The sequence below is a fragment of the Copadichromis virginalis genome, linkage group LG23 (genome assembly GCF_057382275.1).
Source record: "Copadichromis virginalis isolate Kocher_CV1m ecotype Utaka linkage group LG23, C_Virginalis_male_GT1.1, whole genome shotgun sequence".
Lineage (NCBI taxonomy): Eukaryota > Metazoa > Chordata > Actinopteri > Cichliformes > Cichlidae > Copadichromis > Copadichromis virginalis.
Genome location: NC_140639.1, coordinates 9,839,381 through 9,853,890, shown reverse-complemented (window position 1 = coordinate 9,853,890; position 14,510 = coordinate 9,839,381). Strand labels below are relative to the sequence as shown.

The window sequence follows — 14,510 nt, the reverse complement described above, 5'->3', positions numbered from 1 at the left end:
TGCTTCCTATATGTTCGCATGAACTACACATGAACTACACATGAACTAACCCCCCCCACCTCCCCTTTATAAAAAGGACAGGTGGTCCAGAAAGTAGGACACAAGTGTTGGCAAGCTACTGTAGATCTGATGTTATCGACCCTGGCAGTCACACACATGCATCCCCCGAGGGTTCGAGAGGAATTCTTGGACCAAGCAGACATATGACGAATGGATCTGTGCTCCTTTACGAGAACATCAGTGCTGAGAAGTTATCTGCTCTACAGTCGAACACACTTTAAAGACTAAAGCTATGGGGTCTATGTATTATTTATACAACTGTAACAATTTTAACTTGTGTCTTTATTATTATTAATATAATCCAAGACTCAATTTCACCTCTTGAACGTGTAATTATCTTGGGTACGCGCCACCCAGAAGACAGTGGTGAGTAAGAAACGTGTAATAACACATCAAGCTATATGTTGGACTGAGGATGTGCTGTGCACATAGCATAACCACCATAACCATACACAACAGCATCCTTAAACTCTTGTTTATTTTCACTAAATCAGCCACCTTCAGCATCTTAGTTTGGCTTTAATCTTCACATATACTTCCAGCGGTTCCAGCAAGCATGACCGCCACCAGTGAAAAATCCACTGACTAACAAGAAACCAAACTGGACAGGATTTTTTTGGTGTATGCAGCCTGGTTTCATGACAATTTAGGACATTTTGTATGTCATTAGTAAAGCAGGGACACATTAGCCACATCTCTTACCCCATTCCTACTAAATTAGTGCACAAAAAGCTGCAAAACGTGCCTGAAGTATTAAAAGATGGAAAATAATTTCTCCCGTTCATTTCCGTCCTTCAATGAAGAGCTGGAGATAACTGCACATAATTCAGTGTATTTTTAATTGCTGGGGTGAGCTGCATGCACTTAGCACTTAGTACTAAATCATTAACAAAACTGACTGACCTCAAGATCACTGAGGAAAAATCTATGATGCTGGGATCAAGCGGAGCATACAGTGCAATGAGTGCTACGGCAGGAAACGGAGAGATGAGCAGGAAAATTTCTACAACTTTTACAGTTTAATGTGACACTAAAAGTGCTGACTTCCTTCCCAACCGGCGCATCATCGGACAGGCACGCAGCTTTTAAAATCCAGCTCGAGATTTCCCCGCGTCTTTCTGCCACGCATTATAAAACTTCTAAGACGTGGGAGTAGAAGAGTAAGGGTGTAAAAACTAGGACGTGTGGGTGGCCTCCCTTCAGGGCTACTGCCACTTTCTATCAACCAAGTAGCTCAAGGCAAAACAAAAGCCAGGAGAAGCATTTCAGGGGAATTTAACTATCACACAGCCATGTCCTGCTGATATTTACTACAATAAAGCAAAATAAATCCCCAAACCACCACTTCATTTATCCAATAAGAACATGAAAGTATGAATCACATTAAAGCATCTAGCTTCAGTTTGTCACATTTAAATTCTTTTGGATAAATAAATATAAAACAGACGCCCTTGACCTTAATAAGCTGTAAAGGTCAGGCTTTTAATGGGCTTGTTCTGCAGGCAAATTGGTTAAAAACAATCAACCGATGGCTCACTAAAAAGCCATGCAAGTGTGCATGAAAGGCTGGACTGGACTAGTTCTTACTATCTACTGCAGACTGAAAAACAATCGCACAAAACAGGCTTTTCAGCAAGTAAATGACCGCACTTACCTTCACCCACAATCCCAAGGACTTCAAATTTATTCATTACATCACCAAGGTCAGGGATCTTCATGAAGTCAAAAGGTATGCTGTGTGAGGTGGGTGGAGCTCAGGCTCGGGGGCCCCGGCTACAGGACTGCATGAGTCGGCCAGCTGTCGGCTCCTGAGAGGCGAACGCCTGCTGTAAGCCATAATATCCGTCACATGCCTCCGTCAGTGCCTCGTCTTCACCTGCAGGAAAACAATGCACCAAATCAAAATAGATAAAGAGCCCTCTTAGCTCAGAGTTAAAAGAAAATCTACCGATACTGAATTCACGAAAGCTTGAGAAAAAATGAATCTGTGTCACAAAACTAGCAATCCTTTAGTTAAAGGGTGATTCCTGCTTTGTATAGGTCCCTTTTATTAAGCTGGAGGAGTTTAGAAAGGGCGACTAGAAAGAACAATAATCAAAATGGGTGAAGCAGGGGCTGAAATGTCCCAACTTTTGGTCCCTATTAAAATAAAAAAGCAGGATCCAATTCCCAGAAAGCAGTTTAATACAATCTATCACTCGTCCTCCTTTGCCTGCACGCCCTCATTTCTCGATCTCCATGCCCACAGTTTTAAAACACAGGCTTTCTCCCAGCTAATTGATATCTTCAGCTTTACTAAAGATAACCCTGATCATATCACAAGGGTTATTTTCTCAAGACTTGACGAAGCTCCTCTAGAGCCACAGAAGACACTGCACAAGGGTATTAACAGCCTGTGCAGGCTCCACATACCGAGCGAATAGACGCGAATGTGTGAAATCAGTGGACTGTCTCGTCAGTATAAATTAAGTAAATAAAAAGGTTCCATATTATAGTTTACAGAACCTGATGAAAATGATGGTGAAAATAGTAAATTCCTACCTGTTTAGAGAGAGTGAAAGGGCACCGCACGCATTTTGAACGTGATCAAAGGATTTCCTCTGGTATCCACACACTCTTTATTGAATCAGATAAGACTCCAGATACCACTTTCTCCATTTCATCTTCTCCTAGCTGGAAAGCTCAAGGACTTGTGTAGCCTACACACACACTCACACACACACTTGCAATCTCCTACAGAGCTGTGGGCACAGGAGCTGCTCATCACTATGCAAAAACCTCGGCACCAAAATAAACTGAGTCTCCCTGAACACCAAATATCGCTGTGTGGTCTGTTACTCCCTTATCTTACTCAGCAGCAAACCCTCAACTGTAGGCTAAACTCAAACACTTTTCACCTCGCAGAAAATGCCTTTTATTTTTCACTCATGAGTGTGTTTCTGTGCTTCCTTTGGTCCATTTCAGCTTGCAGCCTACATGAGGTGGCATGCAAGCCTATTGTTTTTCCCAAGCAGATTTTTGCCAACTAACCCACCAGGCCCACTCCTGGAAGGATAATATGATCAGGAATGCACAGTGCATGGCTGTAGATCGTATATTTTGTCTCTATCAACAGCATGACTCATGCGTGGTGCGTGGAATTGAAAATGCAGAACCTCCAAAATCTCTTCATATGATCAGTGCACTAGTATTTATGCAGAATTGTGTCTTTCTGATGATTAAAATTTGACAAAGTGGTGGAAATTTGTAGAAAAAACAACAACAACAACAACAACAACAACAAAGGGATCCATCTAACAACGTCACTCAGGTTTAGAGTAACGTGATTTTTTTTGGGTTAATTGCACACAATTACGCAAACAACAATAGACACAAGTTTAAATTTAAGATAAAATTATGGTTGAAAAAAGGAAAAGAAATTTACTGCTGTTTATGTAAAAATCTCACCTGCATTTGTGGTGTTGCTTCTTATAACAAGTCTCTCACATTCTTAACAGCTACAAAGGTGAAATGTAGCTGTCACAAATCATCATTTTTAACTGTAGCCTGTGTATCTAATTGTGTATATATGCACATATGTATGCGTGTGCGTGTGTGAGAGAGACAGGGAGCTATGACTGCCCACAGACTGACTGTAGCGCCCACATTTTTAATGCAGAGCAACAGCAAACCCAACAAGTCAAACATATGAAGCCAACTTAACAGAAATTAACAGTTTTTTCCCCTAGTTGTTGTTGAACCAGCTGATTCAGAAAACATGCATAACAAACCTCCCGCCTGCCTTAACACATAAGAGATCCGAGTCACCCTCGCAGGTTAAGTGTTACCCAAGTAAAGATTAAAAAAAACTACTCACTCAGTCACTGTTTTTGGGGAAAAACGATGGAAACAGGCCCATATAAATATATCCACCCACCAACGACGTTATTTTCATTGCAGCAGGCAGCTACAGTAACTGGATCGTGCGGTTGACAAGCTCCGAGCCCATCGCCAGGCAACAGTTCGAGCGACGTGACAGCGGCCAATGAAAATGCTCGGAACTGTTGTTTATTCCAACTCCCCCTTAGTTTCAGCCAATTACAGCACAGATGGCTTCCGGAGAGAGGGGGGGCGAGGGGAGGGTTGCTGAAAACTGTGTTGCGGTCTGAGGGTGTTTGGTATGAAGGTGGGATATTATTGTTCTAATTTCTCAATTACATAATTCTGGCAAATCACACCCCGCGTTCAAATATGACAACATAATTTAGCTAAAGGCCACTCCAAAGTACATAAAGAGGCAGAAAGATTGCCTTTTAAGGATGTTCTGATGTAAGGTGTATACACAAGCTACATTAGAGAGGAGTAAGTGCCTTGCTTAAGGGTAAGGGTAAAAACTGGACAAAACAAACTACAAGAGAGAGTAAGTACACGTTAATGGTGTGTAATAGTGGGATATAAATGCATCAGGGAGTGAATGAGCCATAAATTGAGACTCCCAGCTGCAGTCTCAAAACTTAGAGTGGAATGTGAAGAAACTGCTGTGACTTTATATCCAAATCGTGTGCATTGTTTTCAAGAGAAATCCACTGTAGCTAAACACAGGCTGGGCTGCACTTTTTGCAATGCCAATTTTCACCACTAGGTGGTGCAGTGAGTCAGTAGAACTTATTAATTTAATTACTTATTTAATCGGTAAAGTCATGAAGAACACATTCTTAGTTAAAATGATAGGATGTGGAAAGGAAAAGATTCACGATTCAAGATTCATTATAAAGCCTGTCAACAGAATCTGCAGCAAAGGTACTTTACAGGTATTGTATTTTTCGGACCATAAGGCGCACCGGATTATAAGGCGCATTAAGCGAAACAAAACAGTCAGATAAGTCAAACTTTACTCAACTCATTGTTCTTGCTTCCTCCACTTCCGTACCATTGATTCATTAATGTTAAATTCTCCAGCAGGTACTCTATTCCAATGTTGTTGCAATATATTAATGACCAACCTCTTATTGTGGATGGATTATCTCAGTTGTTCTCCTGACTGACGTTTGGTCCATTTACAGCATCCTGCCATGCGATTGCATTTGTCCCTAACCATAGGGAACCCTCACGTTAACTTTTATCTAATTGAAAAAAGTTAGCATTCATCCTCCAGCTTTCCTGTGTTTATGTTATGCTAACATAGCTATGTCGCTAGCGATCAGATAGCACATCATTATATACCAGCTAGTCCAACTTCAGTAACCCTACAAACGTCACTGCTGTTTAGTTTTCAGTCTTCATTTATGTTGGAAGTAAAAGCAGAGCTGTCTGTTTTAATTTTTTCAGAAATCTCTCAGTCAGAACATGCTATATCATGTTTAGGTGGAAACTAGCGAGCTAACTTCCTACTAGCTTCTAACTCAGTTAAATTTAATAAATTCAGTTTTCATAGATGCCTGGATGTTAAACGTAATTGTTACACCTGGTAAAGCAGCAACGCTGATGATTTTATTAAAGATAAAAGAATTTAGACAGTTTTTTACTCTCATTGATGCTGCAGTGCTCGTTTGACTTTGGGACCTGAAGCGGAGTTTGGACCCGGATAATGCTCCGACAATCCATCAAGCGGTGCAGCTTTGTAGCTTACCAAAGTCATACTAAAACATTTTTTCACAGATTTCTCATGTACCACGTAAAATCGGTCCGAGGTCAGTAAGCACAACCAGAATTCATACATAAGGCGCACCGGATTATAAGGTGCACTGTCGATTTTTGAGAAAATCTAAGAATTTTAAGTGCGCCTTATAGTCCGAAAAATACAGAGTTTCTTGAAAGTTAAAATTTGGTACAACCACCTTTACTTCCCAGCCTAAACTCTCTTAGACAAGCTTTCTTGTAACTTCTTTAAGTAGTCTGCAGGCTTCTCAAAGGACATTTCATCACTCTTCTATGAATGTTCACTGTGTTAGGTTCTGTTCTCTGCTGAGATGATCACTCACTGCTTCAAAGATGTTGAGGCCCAGGCTAGATGCAGATAACTGCCAGGTGCATCTCTCAGGTCCTGTGTCAGGTCTTTGCTGGATTTATTTTGCTATTTCTTAACGACGTGACTTCCAGATAATGTTCATCTGCTGTAGATTGTTGTTTGTTTGTTTTTTCTAGATCTGCCACGTCTTCTTTTTGTCCTCCACCTTTCCAGTTTCATTAAACTTTTAAGGAGGCACTGCACACCCTACCAGGATATGCCAAGTTTTCAGCTAAGAGTTGTTTGGGAAAACTGCTATCGTATTCCTGTCAAAATGTGCTATTTTTGACATTTCTCATTGATTTAGCTAAAGAAATTAATATCTAACTTAAAATTGGTTCTTTGGTAAGTTTTCTGTTATGTATAGACACAAAACTGCTCCCTCCCTTGAGTTGGGGGCTTTATGTGTGTGTGAATGATTCATAGATATGTATTAAGTGACTTAACAAAAAACAAACAAACAAACAAATCCTCTGAAAATGGTCAGGTAAAAGGACTGGATTGAAAACGAGTGAGAAAGCCAATGTCCAAAGACAAACTTTCAAAGACCTTTAGAAAGCTTGGCGAACTATTGCTTTAAAAATGACAAGAAAGTCTAGATAACTGAACAACATATGAAGAAATAAAGAGTGACTCAAGACTTTTGCGCAGTACTGTACATTAATCTGATAGGAGTATAAATGCCCAGAAATGCTGCTTTTCTTTCTGCTCTATCCCTCAATTCAGAGACCCGTCAACAGCTACAAGGGTCTGAATTTGAATTTGATCTATCCAAATGAGGTCTCAGGGTCACCTGATCCAGCTCTGACTGTAAGCTTTATCACAATGGAAAGTTTAAACCCTGACCTTAAAAGTAGAGTTGGTGTTTGTCTCTTAAACCTGAGGAGCTGGAGCTAAAGGAGGGCAGATAGCTTCTGCCTTCCACTCTCATAAAGCAGCAGGTTGCTTGATGTGGGGTTTCTTGTCATTTACAAAGACTGTTTAAAACTCGCCCTTTGAGGACACAAAGACAGTTTGCACCCTCCCTGAGGAAAAACATATGCACAGAAACGTAAGGTGCCCCATTAAGACAAAGTTCACTCATACAGATACAGGCAAAACAACAACTGTACACACATTAATTTTATTGAGTAAATTATTTATTTTCCAGGTGATTGTAACACTCAGAGAGCATTCCTGTCTTATTAATGTCAGCTGAATACCCACGGGGCTGTAAAACCTTATCACTGCACATGTTAACAATGAGCAGCCATCATGCTTTGTGTGCAACATTTCAGATACAGCTTACTAGATTAATTCCAAATTAATTTTTAGTGTGCAGAAAGCAACTTGTTTTTCCCCTTCCTGCCTATTTTCATTCAAAACCTGCTGCATAACTTTTTGAGTGTTTGTGCTGACCAATGCTGCCACCGACAGGATTGTCCTGAAACTGAATGAATCCAGGGAAAGGACACAGAAAGCTTTTTATCATTTCTCAAACTTGTGCCTATTCATCTCCTCTGTCCTCATCCTTCCCTCGACATAGAAATCACTCTCAGGACACCATGTTGAAGGATATCTGCGTTCCAAAATGCACCTTGAGAAAAGAAGTGGCTTGATAGAGGAACTCTAATCAAGGTTTCTCAGATTTAACCTTTGGAAAAGTGTTTTTTCCTTCAAATTATAAAAGAGGTGCAGCACACTGCTGGAGTATACAAACTGTGGAGGACTCTAAACAATTTGTCCTCACTTCAGAATGGAAAGTAAAAGAAAAACAAGCTTAGGCCTTCAGCCAGTTATTCTTAAATTTACGGATAAATAAAGTTATTTTTTAAACTAACATACTCTCCAGTCAACAAAACTGCTGCCTATGTGAAGCAGAGTCTGTGAATGTAATATAGTGATCCAAAAGTGATCCCAAGGAACACAAGAGCCAAGGAAAAAATGAAGAAAGGAAGCAATGTGGAAAAGTGAGAAATAAAAAGTGGAAAATAAAACATGAATCTGTCAGGAAGTCCAAATGAAGACTGTCACAAGTACCAAGTAAAACAGGAAACAACTCAAAAGACAGACAAGCAGACTGACCCTAAACATGATGCAGAGAAAGTGGAAAGTACATACCTAGTGGAGTAAAGTGATGTGGAATTATGGTTTATTTAATTGGGTAAATCTTATTTGATGAGACCTAATTGTCTGTGTTATTAGCTATAATTTTACACTTGCTGAAATATTAATACAGTTACAGTCATTATTTAATCCATAATCACGACTGCCATCACCATCTTAATCAATGCAGGAGGCACCACTTTCTAACTTGTATTTACAGGGATAATAAAACTATGCTCCTTGCAGCAGTTGCTGCAGCCATAAAATCCATTAATATGTCAGCCTGATGTTCATTACAAACCAGTTAACAAGACTCAGATCTATTTCCAAAATAGCCGGCTCATAGCTAGTAATACAGAGGAGAGACAATATTGGTAAAGAGCGAATAATAATAAACTTGAAATGTGTGAGGGCAGTGAAATTAGAAATATTAAGGGTGCCGGATGAGTGAAGAGATAAGATAAGATAAGATAAGATAAGATAGAACTTTATTAATCCCTCGGGTGGGTTCCTCTGGGAAATTCGATTTCCAAAAAAGCACAGCACCGACAGAAGTTACAGAGTTATACACACACACACATATATATAAATACAGAGACAATATAAATAAAATATACGAAGGGGATAAATAGAATAAATAGGAATAAAAATAAAAATACAAGTGAATTGCACATTTCAAGTATTGAGTCTATTGCACCGTTGACTATTTACAAAAGTATTGCACAAAAGGTATTGCACAGTGAGGTGAAGAGGCACTACAGCTTAGTTGTTCCCCCCTCCTTTGTCCTCCTGTTTCCCCTCCCTCTCCCCTCCAGAGAGGAGTTAAACAGTCTGATGGCGTGTGGGACAAAGGAGTTTTTAAGTCTGTTAGTTCTTGTCTTTGGGAGAAGCAACCTGTCACTGAACAGACTCTTCTGGTTGTTAATGGCCGTGTGCAGAGGATGCCTGGCATTGTCCATAATGTCCATCAGTTTCTTTAATGTCCTTTTCTCTGCCACTGTCACCAGAGTGTCCAGCTTCATGCCGACCACAGAGCTAGCCCTCCTGATCAGTTTCTCCAGCCTGGATGAGTCCTTCTTTGCTGTGCTGCTCCCCCAGCACACCACAGCATAGAAAAGTACTCCAGCAACCACCGACTGGTAAAACATCCTCAGGAGCTTCCTGCAGATGTTAAAAGACCTCAGCCTCCTGAGGAAGTACAGTCGGCTTTGGGCTTTTTTATACAGGTGCTCTGTGTTGCATGACCAGTCCAGTTTATTGTCCACCCACAGCCCGAGGTACTTGTACTTGTTGACCACCTCCACCTCCTCCCCCTCTATCTGAACCGGCAGTGGACCTGCTCTAGACCTCCCGAAGTCCACAACCAGTTCCTTAGTCTTTGAGGTGTTGAGTTGCAGGTGGTTTATGTGACTCCATGCGACAAAGTTCCTCACCAGACTTCTGTACTCCTGTACTCCTGAAATACACAGCTGCAAAAAATTAGGAGAAAATTGAATTTATACAGCCTGATGAATGAAATATTTCAGGTGAAAATCTAAATTGGATTGTTGAGAAACATTTGAAAACCTAAATCATCAAGCTTTTCAGGCCTAGATTCAATAAAATGAAAAACACAGACTTATTTTTTAATGTGGCTCAGCAATGTGCTTATATGCACTCCTGTAATGTCTGTGCATGCTCCTTACAAGGCAGTCGATAGTTTCTTAGAGGATCTCTTCTCAGGCCGTACACTCAAAAAAAATGAAATTGGGTGGTTGTTACATGCACAAGATCCAAACTTGTAATTTGAACTAAATAATTCCATGTTTCTATGGTGAACGTAATTAAATCATGTAGCATCTGCATGAAATCCAGCAACTTAATTTGTTCTTGTTGAGATGACATCATACAATCCAGTAAGAGTGGTTAGTTGCCTGGATCCAGCCACTCTTACTGGATTGTATGATGTCATCTCAACAAGAACAAATTAAGTTGCTGGATTTCATGCAGATGCTACATGATTTAAGTACGTTCACCATAGAAACATGGAATTATTTAGTTCAAATTACAAGTTTGGATCTTGTGCATGTAACAACCACCCAATTTCATTTTTTGAGTCGACTCACGAAATTCACAAGATCACATTAGATGTCAAACCACAGGAAAATCACTGAGGTTATTGAATGTTAATGTTAATATTATGTTAAACCTACACACATATATCGTGTTGACACAACACAACCAATATGGATTAATATAACATGATTTGTTTAGATGGAATATAAGTGGCAAGATAAAATTACCTTCATCCAATTAATTATTTTTTTTGAGCGTAGCATCATGGCATCACCGAGATCCTGGACAGTCTGTGGTAGTTTTTGTATTCCAGATTTTCAGAGACAACGTTTGACATGAATATCCCAGAAACTACCAAAGATAAAAGCCGAGTGTGCCAGTTTAACTCAGTGGGATGAGCGGGCGACCATATGCCATATGGCTGAAAGCGGCCAGCCCGGTTTGAGTCCGACCCGCAACCCTTTGCTGCATGTCTTCCCCTCTCTCTCCCTCTGCTTTCCTGTCAGTCTTCACTGTACCTATCCAATAAAGCCAGAAAAAGACCCCCCCAAAAAATACTTCAAGATAAAAGCTTGAAATTTTCACAGCCCTCTCTATAAAAATGAATCCGGATCTGTGATTTGAGACAGATACATCAAAAACTCAGATTATTGGTTAGTTCAAATCTGAAAAAAGCTATCCTGTAAAGTCATATATTTGAGCACACAAACTGAAAAAAATCAAATAAATAATATCGCAAAAGACAACTTGACAGGGGGCACCTGGGGTGGGTGTGGTTATATTTCCCTCCACCCCTGGACATTCCCCTGCCAGTGTACAGTATTTTATTTAAACATATGCCATTAAGATCAAATTAGTGGTGGTGGGAACATATTCCTACCATGCCTACCATAAACTATACCCATGTGTTGTTGGCTGTTTTGTAAACACAGTTTGGCTAAGCCCAAACTTCCTATTTCAAATCAAAGGTGTTACTCAAACTAAGACTAACTGTGAAAAAAAAAAAAACAGTTTAGTCAGTGGAATAAAAGGAAAAACCTTAGAATGAATCAAAGAGTAAGGCTTTAAAATATGCTGTCATAACATAGGTTCAAAATTAAGAAAAATGTAAAAAGAAAAATGTGAAGAAAGCAGTAATGTACAAAAGAAAGGGTGCACAGAAGAAACATTCATAGATGACTCAGCAAGGAAACCGCAGTTAAACACAAAGAAAACAAAACCATCAAAGTACCACAGGAAATAACTAAAGGAGGCAGGAATACCAACAATAAACCAAATGTAAGAGACAAGGAAACACAAACAGCCCGAGGTGTAAAAACAGAAGAGGGCACAAACAGAAACACTGAGTACAGTTAGATGATGCAAACCAAAACTCATCCACAAAACTGTGTTAATCACTAGAAACCAGAAGAAAAAAAACACCAAGAAACTAGTGTCATAAAACTGAAGCTCATTGTGAAATTAAACAGGAAACAAAGTCTCACAAATCAAAGAAAACAGGAAATGAAAACTAAAACACTGGAACATTAACAAAACACCAAACATAAACCACGACTGAGATAGATAAACTTAGCATCTAAGATATGAAGTCAAGATCCTATCAGGAAATCCCAGAGGCATGACAATGACGACTGAGACCGGGAAAGGGTCGCAGTTATACTGCAATACCTCAGAACTTCCAAACCCTTTTATAAAAATCATTAAAAAGAAGCTAAACATTAAAAACTAAACACTATGAAGTTTAAAGTTTGAAGAGGTGAACAAGAAGTCCTTGACTATAATTTTGAAGAAGTGGCTGGGAAGTACCAGGTTTTGGAAAATTATATTACACAATGGAGTCTCGGTGATGTAATATACATTACTACACCACAGAATAAAGCCTCATCTCTTCTGCTAAAGGTGTAACACTGAAGTAGGAACACTGTCTGTATTGCATAGATTAGATCTGCACCTGCCCATACCTGTATTCACACAGAACCTGCAAAAACAAGGTGGAGTTTAAAAACCTCACCTTTCTCTTTGCATCAGATCTTTTCAATCAGCAAACCACACCCTTTAAAATTCTTTTGTCATAAAAGGTGGTTTTCTCCCCCAGCCAGTGAGAACTAAGTCCATATTAACCATGGAAATTATTCATTATTGTTTGAGTAATTCCTGTATTTATTACGTCAAAGACAGTGCGCACGCCTGCATTGGGCAGTTATTTCCCCGTAGCAAATAAATCAGTTGAGCAGTTTTAAATGTGCACGCCACATCAGATCAACCAACACGATCGCTCCCAGTGCAGTTTTTTTTAATCCCGACTGAATCAAGTTTAACCCTCTTGGGTACAACATTGATTATAAAGGAGAATGAAAACCCACTAAAATGTATTAAATTGCACAAAAAATGTGCAACCTTTCAATGGAAATATGAACATGGATTACTCTTATATAACACATGATTTTGTTAACCTACAGTATAAAAGAAAATAAAGATTTCAAATAAGGTAACATAGACTTAATTCTTGACTTGACTTACATGTGTTTGAACCCTTAAAGAACCCTTTCAAACCAGATAAATTATAGTTTAAACTTGAGTTTGTCTGCTTGGAGGAAAAGTGAAGGTAAATTTGAAAAACACACATAATTACCAATGTAGCGGTAAGGTGTTCTTAAATGCAGGATCATCAAATTATGGAACCACAAATCATTGATAGAGTCTAACTTTTCCTTTTTTTTTCATTAACTGGACAAATACAGAGAGAGCTGCACCTTACTGGAAAATCAAAAATAAGGTAAAACTTTGCATGGGTGCAGTATAAAAATCTTGTGATCTAATAGGGTCTGGTGAGAGCTTAAATGGAATGAATTATATGCAAAGGAATATTTATGTTTTCACATTATGAGAGTAAAACTTGGGAGTTTCCATTTTCTATTTGGGTACTTCAATTTCCTCCCACAAAAACATCCTTACTGGGTTAAATGGTAATTCTAAATCGGTTGGTTTTGTGTCTCTCCATGTTAGTCTTGGGATGTAATGGTGACCTGTCCTGTCCTGGGTTTTAACCTTTCTCCACCCCCACCCACCCCATTCCAGAGCTTTCAAGATAATGTTTGAATCAATTTATTATGAGCTCTAGTTATTATGTTGTTTGATACTTGGACACTGAGTGGCTGTTCTGCAAAGTTAAACAGCTGTGAGGCCACTGTTGGTGTAACCACTATAACAGGTGCCCTCTGCACATCTGAGGCAAACAGCACCATTTCACCAGTGACAAATAAGGATGTGAAACTTCTATAATTTTCTGTGTCACAAACAACTTCTTTCCTACAAAGAACTGAGTCGAAAATGGAAGGATTCCTGGTATTAGAGACACTTTTTATTTTTATCAAATGACAACCACCCCCCCCCCCCCCACCCCCCCAGCGTTATTTTTTTTGTTATTAAAAAGGAACATGTACTCTATAATTCTTTCACAAATGATTGACACTTTTCAGTATTTGCTCTGTTTGGTCACTGCAATCGTACAACATTTTGCTCCACACTTCCTGTCTATATTGGAAAAGAAAATGCAGAGCAAGTGAAAACAAACAACCACAACCACAGCAGTTGCACCACTTAAGTGGAATTTAAAACAAATTTCTATTACAGCGATTACAAGCTAAATTTTGGTGTGTATGTTTAAAAACATTTGGAAAAGGGAAGCCTTACAAGCTAAAAACTACGAGTGTTAAAGGCTAATTTTAACTAATGGGACTCTTAAGTCAAAATGCTTAAAATGTTTTAAGCTCTCATACATTTAGCCAACTTAAATTGATGTGGAACAGCCACATGTGGAACAGAGAGCAAAATAGGGATCCTGAACTTTAAATTTGTGATTCTGCAACAATATAAACAGACTAGAAGTGTTTTTATCTGATTTGACTGGTGGTTCCAGTGACATCAATTTAATTTAGTTAATGCTAAAGATAGAGGCCCAAATAAGTCAAGATGGGTGCTAAGTGTCCAAGCTTGCGTCTAGAAGGAAAATTGATTAATATCCACCACTAATATGGCAAATGCATGTTATTATCATTTAACAAAGTCAGTATGACCAGATACTACAATACCAGTGCATCCATACTATATTAGGTTTTTTTTTTTAGGTATAAAACCATCATATTTTACCAGACACTCATTATATTATGAATATTTCAGCATAAAAAACAGTTAATTTGAATGTGTTTTGTCCCATAGCACCACTGTTTTCCACTGTGGTAATTCCTGCTGTAGTGAATCCAGATAAAGACAGGAAACCAAAGCATTTTGCCTGTTACGTGTGTAATATACATGTAATAACAGA

The 14,510-nt window shown here is 39.0% G+C and overlaps 1 protein-coding gene across 4 annotated transcripts in view; it reads right to left on the bottom strand.

Moving 5' to 3' along the window:
• The window catches only part of LOC146680289 (cyclin-dependent kinase-like 5), a 53,341-nt gene extending 49,275 nt beyond the window's left edge, over positions 1 to 4,066 (bottom strand). For 3 of the 4 annotated variants that reach the window (XM_085449536.1, XM_085449539.1, XM_085449538.1), the window contains exons 1-2: positions 3,917 to 4,066; positions 1,715 to 1,936 (exon numbers count right to left, since the gene is read on the bottom strand). In XM_085449536.1, the coding sequence (XP_085305662.1) occupies positions 1,715 to 1,778 (64 nt within the window). In that variant the 5' untranslated portion in view covers positions 1,779 to 1,936; positions 3,917 to 4,066. Of the gene's footprint in view, positions 1 to 1,714; positions 1,937 to 2,601; positions 3,118 to 3,916 lie in introns of those variants that run through there. The other variant, XM_085449537.1, reaches the window with a different exon arrangement.
• Positions 4,067 to 14,510: the final 10,444 nt, after the last annotated feature.